Below are 26,390 nucleotides of genomic sequence, written 5' to 3' on the forward strand. Positions count from 1 at the left end.
TAATTTTTTACTATTATAATACTGATAGAAACTAAGTTTTATTCCATATATCTGTTGCCATTTCCTTATCACATCTTAATTAATTCTGACTAACACATTCTCTTTATTTTTTGAACTTTAAGCTTATGTTTTCATTTTTTTTCATATAAATACTTTTATGATCGTGTTATTCTGGGAAGCTTGTATATAAATGACATTGCAGTACCTAATCGGTAACAGTCTTTAATCATGGTACTTTATCTTTCTGTCCTGTTCAAGTGCAGCCTATTTCTTTGCTGAAATGTTATCTTTAATAGACAGTACTAGTAATCCTTAAATCGAACACCTTCCTCATTATAACTTCCAGATAACCACGTAATAATCCCATATAGTGGCTCAACCACTTGGAGTGCTGACAGTGATTGACAGTGTGTTTAAAAAGTGCAGTTTAGCATTTCTTTTTCTTTTTTTCCCCCCTTTTTTTTCTCATTTTGGGACTGCCCTAAAATTAATAAGGTATTCAAGTCAGTTTATATTGCTCTTTCCAGAGCACATTTTTTCACTTTGTTTTGAATGTTCAAATTTCGTTATATACATTTAGTGTGTATATATATATATATATATATATTCTAATACAATTCAAAGGTCTTAATTATATTTACTAAATGTATATAACTAAATTTGAACATTCAAAACAAAGTGAAAAAATGTGTATATATATATATCCAATGCAATTCAAAGGTCTTAATTACTAAATGTGTGTGTGTGTTAGGGGTGTGCGAAGCGGGCCCAATTTGATTTGGATTCAGATTTGGCTACAATCAGGGACAGTGATTCAATTCATTGATTCGGATCAGTGTCCCTGATTCAATTCAGCCGAATCTGAAGATTTGATGCTGATTTGGAGAATCAGTGATTCAGACATAGACACAGCTTTAAATGTTTGTTCTACATACCTTGAGGTAGTGGGCACAGCTGGTGATCACTGTGATGCTGGGGCACATGGAGTGTCCTGCAGGAGTGCGGGGGGCCCCTCCATGTGCTTGGCAGTGAACACAGGTCTGCCAGGGAGCGTGCTGAGAAGGTTTCATTGGAATTTAGGTGGTAGACCGAAAGCCAGCAAAACTTCTGTATGAGGTGAACTTTACATAGTAGAGCCCGCTCTCTTTTTAGTATTAGAAAATGTGTTCATCCTTGTTTCCCGATGTGGTGTTGTTAGACTACAGAGCCAATTATGAAATCCACAGTAATTTTTGATCAGTGTTGTCACAGGCCAGCTGAGCACTGTGAGTTTATCAGTTTAGCCACTAGGCTCTTTGGTTCGGGATCAAGGAGGCAGAGGTGGGAGTAAAGCAATGGCAAGTTTATTATAATACACACAACAGTTAACAGAAGGATAAATGCAAGAAGCAGATAATGCAGTATTAAAGAGCTAATAGTAAATAATAACAACAGATAATAACAACAGATAAATAGCACTGCTAGGGTATCAGCCACTGGCTGTTGAAAACAACAAATAGACAGACATAAGTTGGCAACTTATCGGCAGTCCCTTAATGCCAGGTGCATGCCAAGTGATTCCAGCAAAGTCAAGCATTCCCAATCGACGTTGTCCAAGGGATTACTGGGGAAGGTCCCTTGATCAGGATCCAATCCTCACTCACACTGGGAGTCCGGAGTCTGGGCTTGGAACAGCAATTGCCATCCTGTTCCCTCCTTCCCACTGGTCACCTGATACACGCGCTTTTTCTACCTAAACTTATGCTAATCTGTTGGCTTTAGAGCCATTCACAATTTTGTTCTATAGCTGTTACCCTATGAAATTAAAATGTGTTAAAAATTATTATAAAAGGTTATTACCCAGACTTGGGTTTATCTAATAAGCAAATTGCAACGCAGCATCTTCGGGTCTGAAATGAACATTACTTCGCCTAAATCTAACCTCTTTAGAACTCTCTGACTGTGTGCTTTTTTGAGATGTGCTTTCCTGGAATGTGCTGGGTAGGCCAGGCAGTTGAATCCAGGTTTTATCATCATCAAGGCTAAATTCTAAGCAAAAAAGAACCTTTAGGCCAGCTAATTTCACAGCTATGGCTTTATCTTTGAGGCCTAGTCAGTTCCACAAACAGTTACAAGTTACATTTGTGGATTACAAAAATACAAACTTTATATTAGACAAAAATTCCAAATGCCTCTAAGAAGCACATATTTATTGCTTACTAATTTCTTTGGTTCTGGCTGTCGCACAGTGTACAAATACTTATGTTACTTCATACTATGGAAAGGCTAATGGTACTTCAGAGTTACATTTAAGCAAATGTTAGTTATTGTTCTGAAGCTGTTCAGTAATGTACATAATGGATGAAATGCAATCCTAGGTAAAGGAACCATGTGAGGTCCCACTTAAGTTCTGTTTTGAGTGCACTATTTTGAACATTTAATGGTCTCTGTAGTTTTCCCTTGCAAAGGGGTGACTATCTTCTTATGACCCCTAAAAGCTTGTATTGATCTTCTCATAAGATCAAATTCATTTTATGTTCAAATATACAAAGTTACATGTTGTAATGTTACTAACATTAAACAGGTTCAGAAGTATAGACACATCCCATGTAATTGGCACCACCTCAACTCAAAAGTATTGTGGGGTCCAAACACCCTTTGTCAGGCAATTCAAAGATTGTAAAAGTTCTCCCACGTAGAAAAGAATCTTCATCTTGCATGGGGGATGTAAAGGATGGTGGAGTTCCCTTGGGTTTCAAAGTTCATTTGTGAAAAAGTTACTCTATGAATATGCAGATTGGGCAAAAACAAAGCTCCAGCAGGTTTGGGTGTTTGGACCCAAAAGCTTGCAAACAATGACATTTTTTGCTACTATTTAGTTGGGCTAATAAAAGATATCATCTCTAGCTTAAGAGTTTTCTCTGCCTTTGGAAGGTTATAATATTTTTCCTACTTATGTTAAGGGTAGCTTATCAAGTAAGTAGAACATGAAGTTCATTGATTAGTTTCACCTTATCACTTTTCAGCTTAAATTTTTATTCCAAGAAGGATAGGATATAACAGATGAAAGAAACACCAAAATACTTTACATTAAAGTAATCACTTCCAGGGCTCCCTTTCTATTTTGACTTTAATCTTTATGTTATTCTACAGCCAGTTCTAGGACCAAGCTATTAATAAGTGGGCAAGGAGATGAGCACCAGATATAGAGCTTGACAAAAGCCAGCATAAAACTCTTCATCAATCCACTGTAAATTCTGGGATGAATTCTGATACCCTTTTCTTACGCAGGGTAGGACTGCAAAAAGTACTCGGTTTCTTAACTTTTTGGCCACATCCACATGAGCGTGGACTTTTGGTTCCCTGGGAACAACTAGCAGCAGCACACCTTACAAGGTGTCCTTGGAGAATGTCTGTGCCATGTGCCCTGTGGCACAGAGCAAGTTTATGCCAGGGGGGATAGGAGAGGCTGGGGCCAGGGCTAGTCTGGGCCCAGCAGTCTTCCCAGGAGGCCCCCAAGACCCCAGGTACTGCAGCAGTGGCAATCCTGCCACTTAGAGCCTGGCCAGCAGCTGGAGCGTGGCTAGCTCCTGCTGGCCTGGCTCTGGTTTTGAGTGGCGCACACTGTCCCTGCAGGTACCTGTCAACTTTTTATTATTTTGCAGGTTTTTTTGACCCCTGGATTTCCAGGGGTCGGATCCTCCTCCCACACTCCTGTGCTGCTCCATTGCATTGTAGAGAACACCTGAACTTGCAGAATGTGGCATTGCAGATGTGTCTGCAGCACCACATACCACACAGCTCTGCTTGTCTGGGCACAGCATTTCAGGCAGGAGTATTTGTTATGGGTTTCCAAAGTAAGGGGTAGCTGCAGTATTGGTACTACTGCTGCTCCTATTGTGAAACCAACAGGTTCGTGTTGTAAGATACTTTTATTCTCACTGAAAAGTATCACATTCTGATTCGTTGTCTGGCTCGAGAAAAATCATTAGTAATTATTATATTATAAAATAAATATATAAGGCAATATTTCCTTTCCATTCCATATTTTCCTGCTTAAAGGACTGTAATCAGTGCTGTGGACTAGCAGAGTTGTGCTTTTATAATCAGATGCATGCAACTAAAAGGGGGCTGCTGGTATTTCTTTATTTATTACCTCTTTATAAAAAAAAAAAAATGCTGTAAAAAAACTCAGAGTGCAAGTTTCATTGCTTCTACTCTTTTGTGTTGGCAGTAACTACTGGAAATGGAACATTACCTGGTTGAAAGTACAGTCCTGAGCCATTTCAGATTTACAGGCTCCCTGTGGTATAATAATTATTGCTTTAGGGGATCTTACTGTTGTCCTCATCCTGTTAGGAATTAAGTACAAGTTAAACATAGATATATAATTATTTGTATTGCAGCTGAACAACTGGGTATTGTTTTCACTGAAAGATTGAAATTTCTGCCTTTATTTTTAACACATTTAGTGCTGCATGGTTTCCTTCTCTATACAAAAATGGCTATTTGGTTTGTAATATGGGCAAATATTTATTCTGTCTTGTATATTGTTGGGGGGAACAAAAGCATAATATATATGAGTGGGGATTGGAAGATTGTGAGTACCATGTTCAAAAAAAGGATGAAGTTGAAATGAGTCTTTGGCTTGTCTTCTAAATTAACACCCATACACTGTTGAAATAATCTTTTATACCTACAATGCTTGTTTGAAATTCAAGTTCTATCAGATGAACTAAAGAAACCTGATATTCAGGCTATGAGAAGCTGACATTCTTTTAGTTGTGCCTGCAAATTATTTTTCATGGTTTTTCATGGTTTTAGATTCAAATGTAGAGGGCATTTTTTAAAATTTAGCTCAAAATGTATATCTGGCTAATATTTAGAATATACAGTAAAATAATATTTATGCTCCTACAGACCATGTGATCTGCACACCTCAAAATGCTTTCCAATGATACATAAACCCTGTTATTCTCATTTTATATCTAGGGAAATTAAATGGCATGTCTAAGGTCCAGCACAGAAACAATGGGAAAAATGGAAATAAAATGCAGGTTCTGTCCTTGTTCTGAGTGAAGTAAATGGAGGTTCATTCATTTAAGGCATGGGTGTTAAAGATGGTTTGTGGGCTGAATCCAGCCTGTGGAGCCCTACAGTCTGACCCATGGTTCCCAGACTGACCCAGAGCATGCAGCCCATGCTGGTCCTGGCCTTGTGCATTGCATGAAGCTTATGGAGCTGGTTTGGTGCCTTCTGTGTGCAGTGTCCAGAACTGGACCCCATAGGCTGGTTCAGGGTGTGCACTGTATGTGGCATCTGTGCCAGACTAGCCCTATGTGCTGGTTCTAGGGCTGATCTACATCAGGCCCACAGACTGTCTCTGTGCACTGGAGCCAGCACACAAGACCAGTCTGAAACAGGTACCAAATGCAGCTCACATCTCATGTTGGTTTTGCATGTGAACCCCAGGTTGGGTCTGGTGCACACTGCATGCAGTGTGCAGGGCTGGTCTAGGGCATACACTGCATCACATATGCCCTAGTGCATCACATTGCACTGGTCCTGCGTGCTGCCTGTGGTGGTAGGGTGGCCATTGGTGCATATGCAGAACACCAGACACCCTCTTGGTGAGGGGAGGAACCACTGGCTCCCTTGGCCAATCAGCACTGAGGGGTGGCTCCACACACAAAGGCTGCTATTCAGTCCATGAACCCCACACCAATGAACACGTGGCACCCTGTGAAATGAGAGAGAGAGAGGAAGTACTAGGATCAGCAACAAGTTTGTGAGCCTCTGCAGTTCAGCCAGCAGGGAGCCAAGCCTCACTTGCCCTGCATCTTGCTTTTACATATCCCACAGCTCTGCCACTCTCTCTCCAGACAGTCCAGCTTAGGGAGAAAGTGGCTTAGCAGGCACAAGGCTCAAGCATGCCCTCCCCACACTGGGATCCAGTTTCACTCCATCCCAGTTCCACGACTGGATGCCAGGGACAGATGCTGCACAGGGACCTCACTTCCCCCCTATCAGCATTCGTCACAGACACTGGGCACCCAGGAATCTGCCCTGGCCACACTGTGGTCAGAGCTGGGCTGAGTGGGGTCAATGGGCCCTGGAAGCCTGAGGCAGTGCAGCCAGCTGTCCAGCAGGAGCTTCCCTTCTTTCCCCAGGAGACAGACAGGTTTGCTTGTCCCAGAGGAGAAATAATAGCTTAATGAGCTGACCTAGCTGCCCAGGAGCCCAGGGGCACCTCTGCCCAAAGCTTCCCCTCCCCATGCAGTAGGACACCCCAGGGACTCACCAGGCTGCTCTCTGGGTGAAAAAACAGAGCCTCCTCCCAGTCCCACTGGTGTTCCAGAAGATACAAGTGCTCCACCTGCCTGCTCTCAAAGCTATGACCTTGTGTCAAGGCCATGTTGGGGGGAGGGGGAGGAGGTTAGGCAGTGTGCAGACCAAGTTCCTGGCCCTGGAAGCTCAGCTGCCCCCAGGGCCTCACACATACCGAGCCCAGGGTCAGGCATGCAACAGTGCACTCTCTGCTCTTGCCATGTCTGCACATGCACTTTAGCCGTGGCTCCTCACACAGGTACAGAAGGACCAGCCTCTGGATCCCCTACCTCCATCCTTCCCTCCTTCCCTGGCTGGCTTGGAAACCTGATCCTGCTAGCTGTGCACTGTCCTACCCCTAATTGCAGCCAATAAAATTGTGAGGACAAACGTTTGACATGCATTTCCACCAATGAACTGAAAAACAGGAGTTTCTGCAGTCTGCTCCTCATTGAAGAACAGACAGGGGACAAAAGGTTTAAAAACAGGATGGTCCGGTATAAAAAGGACTAATCGCCACCCTATCTGGTGGTTGGGGCCCATCAGTTGGACAAATCCAACCTCTAGACTGGCCTTGCATGTAGAACCAAATGACTTTGACACACCTGATTTAAGGCATATGGGATCCAGGAACAGCAGTATGTTTAAGCAGGTGGGGCACAACCAAAACTTTCAAAACAAACTTCAGCTCCAACCAAAGGTTCTCATCTTATCTTGTATTGCAAACCTCTCTCCCTTATGGCATATAACAAAGTCTGGTGCCAAAGAACCTGGAATTCAGAAAAGTTTAGATTGCAAATTTAAGAACCATTTAGATTTGGGGATATGTATCTGCCTGTAATAAACATCTACATCAGTCGAGATTCAGGTGGTTGATCTCTCTTCACAATGAAGATAATGTGGTTTGACACAAAATTTACTAAAAACTAAAATGCCCAGTGTAAGTGAAATCTGATTGAATTCTTTGCGGCATTTTAGTTCATCTTATTTCCTGCTTTCATTAAAGTTTTCATTATCCTAGTTGCAAACTGACTGCATCAAATGTCTTAAAGTACATTAAAAATATTTCCCTTTTGGCAATTGTATCACAATTCTAGTTCTGTAATTCCCTTAAATAAATATTATTTTAAAATGATGGAAACAGCTTTTTGGGAAGAGTATATTTTGATATTTGATCCATATTCTTTGTTGAATACTTGATGATGACGAATTTATATTTATAATAAGGCATTTACATTAATAGTCTCAAAAATATTTAATAACAATTTAGTCTACAAAAAGCTTGATTAAGAACAGAAGCGATTTATAGAAACAATACTGAAAGGCAGCCAAAGACTGCCTATTCAAAAACTTAAAATACCTTTTTGAAACATATTAAAGTACTCCTGACATTAAAAATAAATTTAAACAAAAGGGTTTATTGAGATTTTTCTCTAGGAAAATTATAATTAAACAGGAGCAAACAACATGTTGGTAAAACACATGGTAAAAAATGTATTCTTTTAGCCTGAGAAGAGTGGAAGCAAGCATAAAACAAACAAACGAAAAACCCCCAGAATACAGGTTTCATCCTTATGTTCTATCCTTTGGCCATGTTGCAGTTAAACCACTTCAGCATGTGCTTAACTTTTACCATATAATTAACTCCCAGGCTAAGTACAGACAGTAAAAAAGCCTGAGGCTGAATTAATTCAGTTTTTGGAGGTTAGTCTAAGCTACAATCATTGAGCCAATAAGCAAATGAACAGACATTCACTTTTGATTTGGGAAATGCAGCCACACACCTGCAGTGGCTCAAACCAGAAACTGGCAGGCACTAAAGCATGGCTGTCTGGCACATAGCCCACATGGCCTGTGTGTTTGCTTCTTCTTGCTACCCGTGAGGTTTCTGGGGTTTGCAGTCCAGACTCATAGCAGCAGGACTCTTCAGGATTCCTCATCACTGCCTTTTCCTGCTTCCAGGTGCCTTTGGGATTTGTAGTCTACAATCACAGCCAGCCCTAAGTAAACAGGTCAGGACAGCTCCATCCTTGGGGGAAGGAAAGTTTAACTTCCTCCTCCCTGGCCCCAGCCCCTAGTAGGGGTTTGCCTGAGAGGGCCAGTGAGCCAGTTAGGGAGCAGAGGGGCAGGCCCAGCCCTGCTCTCGAGAGCAGACAGTACAGCCCATCCCAGGGCTGCAAAGCATGCTGGATGCTAGGGAACTCTGATTTAATTTGAACCTGGACAGACGTTTCATAAAATAGTTTGACCTAAATCAGTTAAGTTTGATACTACATTCCACCAGGTTTATCTTAAACTAGTTTCAGCCATTTTGAAGCTGGCTTATGTGCACTGACCTTATGTTCTGTTATAGGTTTAAACCAGTTTCTGATCATTTAAACTGGTTTATGTGTAACTTCTGTCCCTAGCCCCATTGAAACTACTGGGACTTAAGCATGTGCTTCGGTGCTTATGGAAATGAGACAGCTCTCATTTCACTATCTCTTCTCTCTCCCCTTTTCTTTTTTTGTGCTACAGTACTTTAGAGGTCAGCTTTTTCTCCTCATCAACAGATAAATGGGCAAAACAATGACCTCATTCTGAACCAAAGACTCCAGTCAAATGCTCTTGCAAGTTCTAGAAGTTTCCTTCTTAGGACCTATCTCTATTTCAGGTTGATATTTTATTTCAGTACTTCCACTGACTGGAAATTCAGCCTTCATAGCACGACAAACCAGATACTACTAGGCTTATTTTGTGGAGGGAGCCAATCAGCAAATGGTCAGTGGTGTGTGTCCTGAAGGTTGAAGTTAGCTCAACATCAAGCATTTCTTTTCTAGAAATATTCCATACATGTAATACACATATACACCGAAAGAAGCTAGATGACTGAAAAAAACAATCCATATTTTTTACCACATTTACTTATATATTTACAAAATATTCCCATGTGGCTCTTCGTGTATGCTTGGGAGATACCAGCTAGCTCAAATTACTTGTAAACTGTTCTTAGAACTGCCAAGGCAGTAATGAAAGGCATTTTATAACTTCTAAAAAACACAGAGCAAATAAATGTCTAAAAACATTAAAAAGCATGTGTAGTTGCTGTGGATCAAGCTTCTGCACTTTGTAATAGAAACGGCTACCTCAGGGCAAGGGGAATTACAGGGGATTAATAATGAAGTGAAGTTAATGGCACTTACCATTCCTCCACCCATATTTATATTGCCACTAGTCATAACTTCCCAGGAAATGGCCTGTGCTCAGTTCCAGCTTGATTGCAGTTTCCTCAGATTCAGTTGCATTCATTTGGATTTCGAACAATTTGTTCTGTTGGTCAAGATACCTTGTAGCTTTTCCTCCTCTGAAAATGTTGGGAAGACTGTGCATATTTAATGTTTACTGACTGACTAAAATACCTGTGAGGGTCTAGTGGTTTATGAGCAAGACTGAGAGGTGGGTGTTCCTGAGTTATAATTTGAGCTGATTCTGACTAGCTGTGAATCCTGAATATTCCTGAAGATGGAGAGTCAGAATACAGGAAAATGCAGGTCCCAGCTTCATGGGTTCTGTATGCTCTGTAACTCCTTGTGGATGAAAAAATGAGGAAGGGCTTCATAACGGGGCAGTCTTTAGATGACTCGGTATATCAGGGAGTGCATGGCCTTACAGCTCAGAAGACCAATGGCTAATTTGGGCTGGATAGATTTATTTACTTGAAAGCACAGAAACACAAGTTGGACTGAAGCTCTGTTCAAAATCAGGCCCATCAACTTGTATATTAAATTTATATTTCTAGAACTTATCTTTTAAAGTGACTTTAAAATACCTTTTCCACTTTGGGAAATAAAATATCTTGGCCAGTCTATACAGTTCTTGAGAGAGGGTTCTCCATGGACTGTTAGAACATCTGTGTGAGCAAAGGAAGAAGTAAATGAGTGATGATTTTGTGTTTTTATTTTGTTCCATGAAAGGTTTTGAGTTTATTGATACTGATTTATGAAGACAGCTTTGCCTTCTTTTCAGGCAGGTGTTAACGAAAATGATTTTTATGATGGTGCTTGGTGTGCAGGACGAAATGACCCGTATCAATGGATTGAAGTAGATGCTCGGAGGCTAACAAAGTTCACTGGAGTTATCACACAAGGGAGAAACTCTCTCTGGTTGTAAGTACATGGTTATTTTCCTCCCTGTGATGCTAAAGTTTGGAAGTAAAGTGTGGGTTTTCCTCATTTTTCAAGAAAGAGAAGGAGAGAGAGATGGTATAGGTGAGAAAAGGTGTTTGAGCATGAAGATAATACAGACAAAAAGATAAAAGGAAATGGTTTATACAGTAAAGTTGGGTTTCAAGAATAAGGAAAACAAATGTGAAAGTAGTAATTTACTTCAACTTTTTAATTACATATGAGAAAACACAGGATCGTGCACTTTGATAACCCCTTCAGCATTAACATTTTGCCGTTGAGTAACTCTTAGTACTGAAATTTCTTTACTAGGGTTACCATATTTCTAGTATCAAAAGAGAGGATACCTGGGGGTGAGGGGGTGGGAAATGGGAGGAAGGGGTATATGATTGGGGGGTGGGGCATGATATGCCTGTGCCCTGCTTTTGCCCCCTCACTCCTAAGCCACAGTCCCCCACCAGCCCTGATGGTGCTCCTCACTCCAAACCCGCAGCCCCTGCGCCCTGCTCCCCATGCAGTTCACACACCTGCACACACACACTTTCTCTCTGCATCACTGTCTCTTACCTGGGAGCAGCTGCCAGGGGCCACACATGGAGCACATGATCCCCTGACAACCAATCACTTTCCCTGCTGCTCCAGGCCCCAAGCAGCCACAACGCAAGTGTGGGGGAAAAGCAGAGGTAGAGCAAAAACTCAGACATTTGCTTCCATTTTAAAAACCTGCCCAGACAGGAGGACAGGGTGTCAAAAAGAGGACATGTCTGGGAAAACCTGGACATATGGTACCCTATTCTTCACCTAAACCAGTGTGGAACTTGCTTATGTTAAGTTTTCTATCTCTTTTCCAGTATCTGACAATTGTTCTATTAGCAATCATGTTACTGATGCTATACATTTACATGGGGTGGGACTGGGGGGCTGTGTTGTTGCACCACTGCTGTCCCTGGCTGACCTGGGTGCAGGGGAAGCCCCAGAGCCACTTGTGCTCTGCTTTAGCCTTGGACTGTGGCTGCATAGGGTGCCAAACTTAGCAAGAGACAGCAGTGGCAGTCCTCCCCTCCACGATCCCCACAGGCCAGGAGCAGACAATGGAAGGAGGAACCTGCCTCCCACTGCAGGGAGTACTGGGCTTGGCTGGGAACAGTGTTGGTGGTGCACAGATTCCTCCTTCCAGTGACAGATCCCTACCTGTCTGTCCCTCCCCAGAAAGCACCCCTCACTTTTCATGAGCAGGTGCTGGAAGGAAGAATCTGTGTGCTGTCACTGCTGTTGTCCCTGGCTAAGCCAGGCTCCTCAGAAAACCACTCTGCACAGCCCCTGGATGGAGTGGGGCAGGAATGGCTCTGGGCTCGTCCAGCTCCCAGGTCAGCTGGAAACAGTGGTGGCAATGGTGGGCAGCCTTTTTCCCCCGCTTTGTGCCTCTGCTCCCTGCTTGGCTTCCTGGTGTCTCTTACCAGCCTGGAGACTCCAGCCATATCTCACCCCAGTGCTCTTAAGGGTGGTGTGTTGCACCCCTCTTCAGTAAATCCTGGAACTGCCCATGCTAATACATTAGTGATCACCAGTTAACATCAGTTAGGTCAAGCCTTATAATATTGTTTATATATCACTTTCCTTAGAAAGGAAAATGCTTTACAGCATCAACACAAGGCATACAGACTGTTCTGATCTGAGTTCCACTGTCTGCTACATAGACTGCACTGAGTTTGTGCATTGCAGGAAGAGTAAGTGGAGCTGTGGTAGAGCCAGTGAATTTGGCACCTTCATATATGGGCAAGAGAGTACCTGCCATGCAAGGGGCTGCTCCCCCTCTCTGGTTGGGGAAGGTTGCCCATTCTAGAACAGCTGAGACCAGAAACTCAGGGCATTTTTACACATGCTCCGGGGGTAGGGGAGTTCTTTAATTAGAGCAACTCTGAGAGTTGCTGTAATTAAAGCGCCCGCAGCATCTCATGTATCAGCATCCCCGCGCTTCAAAATGGTGGCAGGGGTGCTTTACCTTAAGCTTGTCAAACAAGCATTAGTTAAAGTACCTGCCACCATTTTGAAGTGTGGGGATGTTGATACATGAGATGTGGAGGCTGCTGGAGGCTCACTAGCATGATCCAGCAGACTTGATTAATTGAGTCTGCTCTCACACACTGTACTTACAGCATGTCAGAGCAGCCTCCCCGCATGTCCGCAGGCACCCTCAGTTTCCAGATCCTATTTCATGATTCCTTTTAAAGGATGAAAGTATTCTGGAGTTCCATGTTTAATCACAAACTGGAGGCTTTTCTTCCTGCCTCATTAAATTTATGCACGCTGTTACCGGTTCTGCATGCACTGATGTGCATACTTACTTGTGACCACGCTTTTGGTTTAGACATGGATTAGGCACCCACTGAATTTTTGAAAACTAATACCTTGATGTTTGCCATTCACATTTTATCTCCTTCTCCAGCAAAAGGCTCATTGCTTGTGTTGGATGTTTACTTAAACCCAATGGCAACCAAGTGTAAAACTCACTGTAGGATTTGACACCTTACCCAATAATTCTCTCTTTCAGAATTTTTAACCAATATTTTCCATCCCAGCAAGGCTCTGTTAATGAAGAGCAGAGCAGACTGCACATGTTTAATCAAGGTAGTAATCGAAAGTGGAAATTGCTCTCTGCTCCTTCTTTTGTTAAGGATTTCTGGTTCATTACTGACTTCCAGCCTGAGGCCGTAATTTGGCCTGATAGGATTGAACAGGATATGAAAGGAGGGAAGATATATTTGATTGTTATTTTAATGCTTGGTCTGCTCCTGTTTAACAGTTGCAAACAACTTCAGAGGTGTTTCTGTTAATGTCAGTGGAGTTACTTTGGAATTACTTCAGTACAAAACTGATTTAACTGAGATAGGAATGAGACACCAGACAGTATCTTGTTAAAATAAATAGTAGTTGAAAGTTACCATGAATTTACTTCTTTCAACCTTGAATTCTACTTAGTTTTTTAGGGACTAGTGTTTCAGTTCTTACGCCAAGAAACAATCCCGTTCACATCACTGGAGTTCCTTGGGTGAGGAAGGGGATATACCCTACCCTGTGCAACCCTATTAGACAAAATCACTGCAGTAAAAACAAACTTTCTCTTTTTAGACAGAAATTTCAGGTATAGATTTTCTTTTGCATATTGGTGTGGGGGTGGGAGCCTTTTGTCAGGGAGGGTGCTGCAGTTAATATTATTGTTCTGCAATAGGTAATACCATATTTACTCAAATACAAGACAAGGTTTTTTTTCCCCAATTAGCGTAGGGGAAAAAGCTCCTCATCTTATAATTGCAGACAAGGAAATCTCACTAAATACATTGTTTATCATTAAATTGCTGCCAAAAATAGCATGCACTCAGTAATGGAAAGCAATTATGGAGTTGATTAAATGCAGCTAACATTGAGCATAAAATGTTGCCCACATTAAGCAAACATGCTGATGGGAACCTTTTTTTGTGTGGCCCTTAAAAAAACAAACGAATGGGTGATGTTCCTTCTGCAGGGAACTGACACTGGGCTTGAAGTACTGCAATACCAGGTTGGCACTGGGAGGGCCAAAGCCAGCCCTGAAACCTTTCCCTTGGTGCCAGAAAACGTTAAAGGTCGAGATGACAAAATTTTGAGGCATAAGGAAATACAAAGGACCTAAGTGAGGGCCTATATTAGGCCTGCACGAAGCAGCTGGTATTCGCTTCAGATTTGGCCGATTCAGGGGACAGTGATTTGATTTGGTGATTTGAACCACTGTCCCAATTTGATTCAGCTGAATCTGATTTGGAGATTCAGCAGCAGCCAAAAATCCGAATCAGCCAGGCCTGGCCCATCCCCTACCCACTCTCCCAGCCCGGCAATGGCTGTCCCAGCTCCCTGGCAGTTGTAAAAGTGGCAGAGCCCCCCATGCAGCGTGGGCTAGTGGGGCAGCAGGGATCGCCCCCCCACCCAGGAACACCCAAGGAGCACCAGGGCTTTCCTTTAAAGTACTCAGCTGCGGGGGGAGCGGGGGGGGGTTGGGGGGGCTGGCAGGGGTCCCCTCCCCCAGGCTGTCCTCCCCTGCCCCTAGTACTTACCAGCCTGGAGTAGCTGCAGCTCCCTGCTGCAGCTTTGAATCAATTTGGACCTTTGAACTGGTCCCCTGATTTGATTCGGACTCAGAGATTCGGCCACCGAATCAGGCTGAATCTCCTCCAGATCAAATCACCACCTGAAGCTTTGCACAGCCCTAGCCTACATGGTAGAAGGTGGTAGTAGGGGTGTGAACGCAACTGAGTTGCATAAGAAACATGAAGCCAACTGAGCTTAAGGGTGAGGGGGTGGGAAAGGGGAAAAAAGGGGGTGCAATGCCAATATAAAGAGTATATAAGAGACCCTGCAAACAATACTGCATTTGAGTAGGGAGGTGGTTTATAGGCACCCATGGAGTTACAAATAGAGAGATGCAGGATACAGTTGTGGGGGTAGGGAAGAGTCCAAGATTTAGAAAGTCCTTGTACTCCTTTAGGTGTAGCAGTGGTGGGGGTGGGGGTGGGGGTGGAAGGGGATTAAGTGGTCCCCTCTGCATCACTTCTGGTCAGTGGTCAGCTGGGGTCCATGTACTGGTGCTATTCTGTGATGTACTTCACATAGATATCCAAGAAGGCCAAGATGCTGATGGGAACCTACCACAAAGATAGGTCAGTACAACCCATCTGAATAAGACATAGGCTAATGCCCAGCCCATTAAATGCAATCCCTCTCATTGTGGACTCTTTTTCAAGTTCTGGGGAACCACAGTATTGTTCTCTCAGTTCCATAGTTTCTAGGGTCGGAAGGGACCTGAGCAGATTTCATAGATTTCATAGACATTAGGGCTGGAAGGGACCTCGGGAGATCGAGTCCAGCCCCCTGCCCAAAGGGCAGGAAGTCAGCTGGGGTCATAGGATCCCAGCAAGATAAGCATCCAATTTACTCTTGAATAAGCATCCAATTTACTCTTGATCATCTAGTCCGACCCCCTGCCATGGCAGGAAAGAGTACTGGGGTCAAATGACCCCAGCAAGATGTTCACCTAACCTCCTCTTAAAGACCCCCAGGGTAGGAGCCTGCACCACTTCTCTTGGAAGTTGGTTCCAGACCCTAGCTGCCCTGACCATGAAGTAGCGCCTCCTGATTTCTAACCTAAACCTACCTTCTGCCAGCTTGTGACTGTTATTCCTGGTCACTCCTGGCGGTGCTTGGGGGAACAGTGACTCCCCCAGTGCCTGCTGATCCCTCCTGACTAGTTTATAACAGGCGCGATCCCCCCTCAGCCTTCTCTTTTGGAGGCTGAACAGGTTCAAGTCCCGCAGCCTCTCCTCATAGGGCCTGCCCTGCTGTCCCCTGATCATGCGAGTGGCCTCCTCTGGACCCTCTCCATGCTGTCCACATCCCTCTTAAGTGTGGCGCCCAGAACTGGATGCAATACTCCAACTGTGGCCTGACCAGTGCCGCATAGAGGGGGAGGATCACCTCTTTGGACCTGCTCGAGATGCATCTGTGGATGCATGACAAGGTGCAGTTGGCCTTCCTGACTGCCTCCCCACACTGCCGGCCCATGTTCATCTTGGAGTCAATTATGACTCCAAGATCCTTTTCCATCTCCGTGCTGACAAGAGGGGAGTTCCCTAACCTGTAGGTGTGGTGCCGGTTGTTCCTCCCGAGGTGCATCACCTTGCGCTTGTCTGTGTTGTCTGTATCCTATTCTCATCCGCCCACCCTTGTAACCTGTCTAGGTCTGATTGTAGCCTGTTGCTTCCTTCTAGTGTGCCCACGTCCCCCAACATCTTAGTGTCATCAGCAAATTTGAACAGGGTGCTTTTACCCCCTCGTCCAAATCACTGATGGAGATGTTGAACAGTGCGGGTCCGAGGACCGAGCCCTGCAGAACCCCACTGCCCACGTCCTTCCAGGTTGAGAAGGACCCATCCACTACCACCCTCTGGGTGCAGCCCTCCAGCCAGTTGGCGACCCATTTGACTGTGTGGGTGTCTACACCACAGCCTCCCAGTTACTTAGTGAGAACGGGGTGAGAGACAGTGTCAAAAGCCTTCCGGAAGTCCAGGAAGACTATGTCCACTGCTACCCCTGCATCTAATGATCTGGTGATCTGATCGTAAAAGGCCACCAGGTTGGTCTGACAGGACCTGCCACTGATGAACCCATGTTGGTTGCCCCTAAGCATGCAGTCCCCTGCTGGCCCCTCCTGGATGTGTGCCAGCCTAGCACATATGATTAGTGTGGCCCTGCCCTCCACAAGGTGAAGCCAGACCAGATTGCTTTGCAACTCATCTGCATATAAATTTTTGGAGGTTCTCAGGACTCATGACTTGAAATACTGTTGACTCTGGTGGGGCCCAACTTAGTGAACTATGTGGTAAATCATGAGCATTTTGGCTTTGGATTAATACAGTGCATAGTTTATACTAAACATAAGTAGGTTCCAAAACACTGTTCAGAAGTGGTTTTATGAAACACATACATTAAATCTTGCAGAAAAAAAAGTAACACATATCAATTCTGGATGAACTAAGTGTATGGGTATTATATGAAAATTGCTACAGCCATGTTTAATTTCGAAGTTATTATTTTCAAATGTATTCCTTGGTTCCATTTGCTTAGGGAGAGTAGGGTCTGACAGTATAGGGAAGGGGCCGCCAGTGGAAAAAAGTTGGGGAGAAACAGAAAACAAAGGGCTATTGGACCCTCCCAGATTTATTTTCCCTGCTGTAGCAGTGGGCTGGGAACAAATTCAAGGCAAACCTCAAATAATTAGATTTTGTACCTGGAAAATTATAAAAAATGTATACTTTTTCCATGTATAGAATCTGATTATTGGTTGGTTGTCTTATAATCAGAGTCATCGTCTATTTGAGTAAATATGTTATTGTAGCAAAGATTCATATATCTCCTGTAGTTGTAATTTAAGTTTCCCCTGTACCAGATATCATCTATCCTAGAACAGCACTTCCTTGTCTTGTCATGTTTCTATTTTTAGGTACATTTATTATGAGGCTTGGAGCAGGGCTTGATGCTCTCCTTACATTTAACACACTATTTATTTTTAAAATCTCTGAGCTAGATGCACAAACTTGCCCCCTTTAAGAGTTAATGGGTAAAACTCTCAGTGACTGGAGCAGGAAGATGAATCCATAAATCCAGACTCCTCATTCACCACTGTTGAGAGCACTTTTGCATGGAAACAGGAGCAGAAACAGCTCTGAAGGGATCATACAGGGAGAGTGCATTGGGCTGGTGCAGAGCCGGTCTGTCAGGCATCCTTTCTGGCAGTGCGGCTCTGGCAGACAGAGCTGGGTGGGGAGATATGGTAGTGGAAAGGCTCTACAGATGTTCTGCCATTCATACCCCCAAAGGGGTGGCTATGGAAGGGCTCAGGGAGCCTAATGGACCCTGCCCAATGTCTGACTCAGCTGCTGTTGTCAGGCTTACAATGTGGTATTTTGCGACTAGGATGCACATTTTCAAGTGACCCTTGGACCCTGATGCTGATCTGCTGAAATGGAAGATTCTTAATTGCCTGCCACGGGGACAGGATCAGACCTGTATTGTACCTCTAGCTGATGGCTTCTGTAGTCACCACCAGCAAGTTAAGGATTCTGCTGGAAGTTAGTAGGCAACTGAGCTTTAGCTGAAGCAGCCGGTATGGTATTGGGACTGTTTTCCCTTTGAAAGCAGCTCATTCCATCTCTCTCCATTTTCAAAAAAATATCAAAAAGCTTATTTTTTTCAGATTTATGTTTAAATTTACTAACACTTTTATTATTTGTTTTATTGTTTATGCTTCTCCATCTGTTTGCAGCTTTTTGAGATCCAGTGTTTTTAATTATTGATAAATTGTTTTTATTGTTGTGGGGCTGTATAGGTGGTATACATGCAAATATTAAAAGCTTGCATTTTGCTGTCCTCTGTGATTTTTGTTAAGCCCTGCTCTTTATATCTCATTTCTTGGCCTAGTTTAAGAGTGAAGATTTAATGTCAAGTTTTTGAAGACTGATTAATTTATTGGAGGTGACAAAGTGTAAATTTAAAACTCTAGGGGGCAAATGATAATGTATACAGTGGGGGATGTTTAGCTCTCACTGGCAGCCTCTCTAAGATACAGGGTGTCAGTGTTTATAGAGTAGATAATTAATTTGAGATTCTGAACTAGTCCTGTTTAGTTTGAGCACAAGAGGTTTTCAGAAGAGCACAATGAAAAGAGATGGTTTAAGCCTTTTATAAGGATGAGTATGTGTGATACAGAATGTAAGTTTATCCAAAAGCTGAACTAGTTCAAGGTTTCTCTGGATATGATGTGTTCTTGATTTTATTTTTATTGTTGGAACGTAGCTGCTTTCTTTTCATCCCCTTTGTTTTATCAGGCAAGCAAGGGTGAGAACAGTAAAATTGTATGATGGCTAAGAGGTGGAGTGAGAGATTGTAGGTGGATAAAAAGAGTGGTGGTGAGCGCAGCTCCGGTGAATAAAGTAGGTGTGCAGGGATAGTGGTTGAAGCAGATGCTAGAGTTCAGAAAAGAAGTACTTTTAGGCTTGTCTTCTTCATTAAATGTCTAGCAAAAGTTCTGGCAGCAGACAGCAGCCGCTACAAAGAAGCCATCAGAGGTATAGATCTATACCGTGGGGTATATATCAGGCCTAGTTGTGAGTACTTTGGGTAATGTCATGACTCTGAGTTATGAAAGGTCAGCTTTTCCATGAGTATTAGTGGGTGGAAGGGCCTGTTATAGGCACCTAACAGCTCATAGGATAGATAGTGGTTAGTATAACCCCTTTGTAGCCAGTTGCCACACAGTGGCTGTCACTGTGGCCCATCTTTAATAAAAATGTAACAAGAATATTCCTTAAATAGCAAATAAAAATACTTGTTGGCAAATCATTTTATGAGACCTGTGAGAGCCAGAAAATACCCCATTTGCTGAGCTAAGCTGTGTTTAAGGAATAACCTAACCAAGTTTGAGCGCCAGCGGGACACTTCTTTTTTTCAAGCCTTGGCAAATTTGCCAATGAGGAAAAAAATGAAAACACCAGATGTACAACTCTCCCCAGTCAGTCCAGGGGAAGCTGCAGCTGAATCGAGTGATGGGTCATAATAAGGTTTGATAGTGGTTTGTGTTGTGGGAACTGGGGCCAGTGATGGACCTCTCTTCTACACAGAAATGCTAAGCTCTAAGCATAGTGGAAATGCCAAATAGGTTAGGGTATAGGCTGTTATATGACAATGATAAAAAAATCACTGCAGGAGTTATTTTCTTTTAACTCTGAACAAGGAACTTTATTAGGTGAAGAAAATCAAGTTTTAACTGTACAGCTATTCTCTGTGCTTTACTGCAAAACTTCAGTCTAGAGTTTGCCTATTCTGTCTCCCTGGATTCCTGTCTTCTATTTAAAGACTATTATGTGTAGGGTTACAGGGGAAGGCTGCAGCAAGTATATGTAGAGGGCATCCATACTCCATGGCATACTGCAATACAAGGATTTTTATTACTTACCGCAGAGCTGGAACATGCATGAAATAACAGTATGACCAGTGGTCCTAGTATTAATGTTGTATAAGAGAAAACACTGATTATCTATTGTACTAAGCAGTGGCTTCTGTGGCTGGGACTGACTGATGATCCAGTGTGCGGAAACAGTTCCTGGGGATAGAGACCTCTTAGTTCATGGAGACTGGTTTCAGCCTGGAGGCAGTATTAGCACCCATAATAAACTAAGTGAAGAGCATGCTGGGACACACATACTTGCTGAGAGACTACAAAAAAAGTCTTGGTCGATCCTACATATTATATCATCACGTTTCATTTTCTTTCATCACTATCAATATCAGTACTTTTAGTTGAACCAGTCATCTGTCTGAAGTATCCTACCCTAGTACAAATTCCCTGCATGCACTGACCAGGATGGAGGCCTTGCTCCCAGTCAAGCCAATGCAATGATGTCTGAAGTAATAATAAAGACTGTCTTGGGAAAAAAAAAGGAGAAACTTGAAACACCCAAGTAACAAAAGGAAAGAGATGAAGGGAAATGGAAAGGACAGAAAAAATCTGAGGAAAGGAAGAGAAGAAGAACCAACAACGTTTGAGGACAAAACGTGAGGATTTAAAGACTGTTCCAGAAATAAGGGAGTAAAGAATTCTTGGGTGCAGACAGAAGAGCAGCTCCCTGTTGCTACTCACAGGGTGCCTAAACACATGTATTGAAGCTGCACTGATGAGCTGTAATTACAGCATGTTGGAGCAGACTCGATTAATCAAGTCTGCGGAAGAGTAGCAATTACGACGCTCCGGTAGACTCCAGTGTCATGTATATCAATGTTCCTGCACTGATAAATGGTGGCGGGGGCACCCCGCTGCCATTTTTCAGTTTGGGACACTGATTCGTGAGTTGCTCCTGGCGCTTTAGCTAGAGTGACTTTTGGAGCTGCTCTAATTAAAGCACGCCTGACTCCCGAAGCACGTGTATAAACACACATAGGGCTTTGCAGGAAGTATAAACACCCACAGTGCTCTGAGTTGCAACGGACCCCTGGACTACACAGAAGTTTGCTGTTGGGTCTAAGGGTTGGGGATGCCAGCTGCTTGCTGCGGGCCCATAGCCCAGTCTCCATAGTGGACCCGCAGCAACGCCACTCCCTCCTCCCATCCTGGACACTGTTTTCAGAATGGGAGAGGGGGAAGGGATCAGAGGAAGCTCATTCTTGGGGTTCCCCAGCTGGCGCTGGAGGGTGGAGTGAATGGATTGGAGCCCTCCCAAGGATTGCAGTCTGCTGGAGTGTGGTAATTGCTACTCTTCAGCAGACTTGATTAGTCTGCTGAATCGATTAATTGAGTCTGTTCTTATGTGCTGCAATTACAGTATGTTGGCACAGCTTCTATACATGTGTTTAGGCACCCTGTGAGTAGTAACAGGGAGCTGCTCTTCTTTCTGCACCCCAAAACTCTTTAATTCCTTATTTCTGGACCAGTCTTTAAATCCTCACATTTTTTCCTCAAACCTTGCTGGTTCCTCTTTTCTTCCTTTCCTCAGATTTTTTCCCCATCCCTTCCATTTCCCTTCATCTCTTTCCTTTTGTTACTTGGGTGTTTCAAGTTTCTTTTTATTTTTCCAATCCACCTGACCCACCCTCCAGCATGGGCTGATTAAACCCCAGAGCAAACTCCCTCTGCTCCCTTTGCCTCCTCCCCTTTTGAAACAGCAACAGACTGGGAGCTCTGAAGGCACAAGTTACAGAACATGCTTAATTTAGGAGTGTGTTCGTCTGAAATGTCATGCAATGAGGGTTCAGATTTTCACAGGATTGGGGGCCCTTTAAAGCAGTCTGCAGTTGTTCGCTTCTGTTTTGTCACAGCTGTAGACTGCTTTCTGGGACCAGGGCAGGCAAAAATTGTCACTTCTGTTTGCATCCAGAGAAACAAAATCAAGCCTGTAAGGAAGCAATGAAGTGAGGACCAAATCACCTGTGAAAGAGTGACAGAATCTGACTCAAATGAAAGGAAATGAAGGTAGAAAAGAATGACAAATGTAAAAGGTATAATATTTGTAATGCATGTACCCATATTAACTTTAGTCCCTTTAATTTTTAACAATTATACATATACATAAGTGACTGGCTCTGTTCACACGGCACCAGCTGTGTCTCTGTTGTCCACGATCCTTCTCCTCTCCCTCCCCTTATGGACAGGCTTTGATATTTGTGGTTCCCACTCCAAAGTCACTGTTGTCATTACAGCAAGGAGGGCTATTTCTGTTCTGTTAAGTAACAAGATAGGCTAAGGGAAGGAAAACTGAAGGTGGAAAGGGAAATGAGTGAAAAAACAAATGGAAGAAAAAGAACACAAGTGAGGAAGGGAATAAAAAGAAGAGACAGCACCTAGGAAAGGAGAAGAGGAGCTCCAGAAGCTGATTATAAATGTCACCTCTCCTCCCTATTGCTCCCACAGCAGTTGCTAGCAATACGAAGTGCTCATCCTCAGGTATTCCTTCTGTAGTTTCAGTTTGTGAGATTGCTAGTGAGCTGTTCTGTCAGCTCCAACGTGAACACAGCAGAAAAGCAGAGAAAAAGGCCCGGACATATGTCAGCACCAAATACTTATTTCATTCAGTCATTCCTGTTTTTTTCATAAGGGGAAAAAAATCATTTCAACTCTGTATGCCAAATTCTGTACTTTGTTCCATGGGTGTGATTTCCATGGAAGTCATGTGGCCTTGAACCCTTTTAAGAAAAGAAAATTTGAGCTCTGGAAGAAAATGTCTGGATTTTAATGAGTCCTTTTTCTTCACTGTTGAAATAAGCACGGACTTACATAGCTGTTTAGGGAATCAAACCATGTGAAAGCTACTTTGTTTATCATTCCAACGTCCAATTATAATTCACATTTGTCAGAATTTTTGCAGAAGTTCATGCAGCAATGCAGGGCCTAATTGGAGAGAAACCTGGGCTGCTTTCTGGTATTACATCATAGAGGTGTGAAATCTGGGAGGGTCACAACTATGGGTTGAGATCTGTCCACAGTACTAGCTTGACAGTAGATAGAGGTCAGTCCCTTATTGCTTTCTGAGAATATGACTACAGATATCCTAGAGTAGTGGATGTGCCTGATTGTTTCAGTATGAATACCAGATGATTAACAGAAAGACATTAGCCACAAATCTTTGTAAAGCTGTTTTGCCTGCCTTCATGCACAAGATGAGGGTAGTACAACCTTTTAGAAAGGGTTGTAAAGTCCCCTTCTTTCAAATGGATTGCACTGGTTCCTTGGCACACAAGGAGTTTGCAGCTGTTCTTGGGGCAATATATAGCAAATAATGACTACCCCGCCCCCGCGTTGAACTGGTAAGTTACCTTTATGGGTTTTTGAACTACACATTTTTATAAACATTTCAATCACATTTGGAATGGGGCATCATTTAAACATCATTTAAAATTATATGCAGTATATTTAGAAATATTACCTAAAAGTCTGTTAAAATATGCACTTTCCAGGCAGAAGGAAAGTAAATTGGAATCACTGCTAATAACTTGGCAACTACATAAACACTTTAGGGAGCTTGTTTCTCACTATTCAAAGCATTTTTCAATAATTCAGCACCATCTTTGGTAGTAGGAAGAAAAACATATCTAAACATCCACAAAGTGTGCTGAATACTAACACAAAGTGTCAGGTTATTTTATAACATCACAGAGAGGATAAATGGTGCTTTAAAGAAGATAACAATGCTTATTTTTTCAAGCATATACAGTCTTATTAATAGTAATCCAATTATATAATAAAATCAAATGAAAATCCAAATGCAATTTTGAATTTTCAAACCCAATACCAGAGTTTTCCAGTTAAAAAAAACAACCCACCCCACCTTTGTTTTCAATTTGTTTTCTTCTAGGAGCATTCATCAAAATGGATAAGTTTTTTTAAACATTCTGATTTCAACAAAAACAGTATTTTTAAGTTGAAAAATATTTCTACAAAAAATTTTGGAGTCTAGTCACTACTTCCTGCTGTGGGACTCTACTATGAGCTCCTAGGCTTAGACCTCTTATCTGATGCCCTTCCCTGAGACCTAGAACACTACTGTCTAGTTTCAACAGGACCTCAGGCTATTTCCTGATACCTCCAGTGGCTCCCAATTTCTTACAAAGACTCTAGAGATTCTAAACCCTCTTGTTTAATTCCTTCAAGAACAATATAGCAGGAAAACAAGAAACACAAGCTTAGCCAAAGTGTTTTTCTTAACTTTGGTGATTTTGCTCTTAAAGCATGTGAGAATGACAGATATTTTGGATATGAAAAAGGTGCTGTTGTATTACCAGGTTTAATAAGTACAGATAAACATGAATGAGAAGAATTAAACAATCAGCTTTGTTTGTGGAGCAGTAAGCAACCTCTGCAGACCCTTGTTCTCTCTCTAACTATCTCACAGCTATTTAACTGAAGGGCCACCTGCAAATTACCAACTCCCTCACTCTCTGTAGTTAGGGAGCATCTATAAATGACATCTTCTGTTGCTATGAAATTACATGCCATGAATTACAACTTCCTGTTGTCTGAACTCACCTCTTTTTCTGAATGCATGATTTGTCAGACCTTACCCCTTCAAGTCCTTCTTATGTGGTGATGATTAGATCAAAGCAGGGCCCCAACTCTTAACCCCGACTTGTTGCTGTTTGCTCAGCCCATGGTGCAAGAACATATTTCCTTTGTAACCTTCTAGGGAAAAGGCTGCTTCTTTCTGGTACTCCAAATGGAAGTGGAAGGAAGTAGCACTGTAGCACTACATCAGTCACATTTGTCATTGGAGTTGATTGGCTGGTGGGAAGAGCCAGTTCCAGTGCAGTACTGTGTATAAAAGTGTGTACAGCCCTTGCACACCACGGAGCTCTGGAAAGAATTATGTCTGTCTGATGCACAGCCCCTCCTGGGGTGCTACAGTGCCAGACTCCCCTAACTGTAGAGTGACCAAAGGCCACAATGTGAACTGGAAATACATGAAGGAGAAAGAGTCAGAATGGAACCCACTATATCACTCTTTCCGAATGACTTTCCTGACTTTTGAAGAACAGTAATATAGATCCAGAAAAAATGACTTTGAGTTTAATTTTGCTCTCATTGAAGTCAGCTGGTGTCTTGCCATTGGTTTCCAGAGGAATAACAGTAGGCTCGTATGTTACAATATCAAGGTAAATGAAAGCATATACATTGGCTCCGTGCATATTTCAAGGTAAATCTGCAGAGCTGTAATGGGCACATTCAGCACCTAGAGATTCAGCACCTAGGGCAAGGGTGGGTAGGTGAGTTGGAAAGCCAGCTACTGGTAGGGGATGGAGGAGTCAAGGGAAGAGGGGAAGGGCACTGTTGCCACTGCTGCTGTTGTACCCAATGCTGTTTTCCCTGTGCCAAGGGCCTGGGTAGCAGCAGAAATGACAGAGAGCCTGGTAGCTGCAATCCCATGGTGTGGACTCCCTGGGAACTGTTGCTGGGGCAGTTTTGCTTTCCATTTGCTTTCTCCACTCCCAGATATGCTGTTGGGTGTAGGGCTGTGCCTTCTGTAAGAAAAACTCCCTGATGGAGCATCACTCCACTTGGCCTCTGCACCCATTGTACTGCTGGGTGTGGGGCTGCATTGCCTGGCTCCATTGGATGGGCACCATAGGGCTGCCCCTGCCATGGTAAAGACTTTGGGGAGGGGACTCTGGTGCCCTCTCATAGCTGGCCCCTGGGGCTGGTGTCCTGTTTGCCCCCAGTTACACTATTGTAAATCTGTATTTAATCTTAGCTGTGATTTGACAACCTTCCCGTTATGGTGGTGGCTTTAAAGATGAATCAAAACAGCAAATGGAAAGTTGCCCTCATTTTCAAAATTTGTGCTGATATTTTTGTGTCTGCTTTCCTGTACCTCATTATCCAGCCTGCTTTCCTGGTAAAGTCACGGGCAATCTGACACATACATGATAATGTCACTATTTTAAAATTGCAATCATTTATGTGAGGTCAAGTATGCTACCTATTGAGGTTGGTGGTAAAATTTACAGTGGTGAAGTTGGAGCAGAATTTAACACCCCCTTTCCTTTATTTTATAGCTTGAGTGCAAAGGGGTATCTTCTGCCCTCTGTGAGCATGAATAGTTCTCATTAGTAGGTTCAGAACATGATTTTTTTTCTGATTAAACTAGATTGTTTCACTTGTTTTTCTGATGATAACTCAGCCACAGGAATAGAAAATGTCCTACCTATAAAAGTACACAATAATTGAGTATAAAAGACCAAAGTACACAACTCTACATGTTACTGGACCACATGTCCTCTCTGCTACAGCCATACAGCATCATTGGCATTGACAGAGATTTTGTGTATGTATCTGAAGGTGGAATTGTCTTG

General features: G+C 43.0%; 1 protein-coding gene across 1 annotated transcript in view; it reads left to right on the forward strand.

Moving 5' to 3' along the window:
* Positions 1 to 26,390, forward strand: part of CPXM2 (carboxypeptidase X, M14 family member 2) — a 157,302-nt gene that overhangs the window by 48,320 nt on the left and 82,592 nt on the right. The window contains exon 4 of the mRNA XM_090057350.1: positions 10,312 to 10,451. Coding sequence (XP_089913476.1) covers positions 10,312 to 10,451 — 140 coding nt within the window. The remainder of the gene's footprint in view (positions 1 to 10,311; positions 10,452 to 26,390) is intronic.

The sequence above is a fragment of the Crocodylus siamensis genome, chromosome 7 (assembly GCF_052110815.1).
Source record: "Crocodylus siamensis isolate JL-2025a chromosome 7, ASM5211081v1, whole genome shotgun sequence".
NCBI lineage: Eukaryota > Metazoa > Chordata > Crocodylia > Crocodylidae > Crocodylus > Crocodylus siamensis.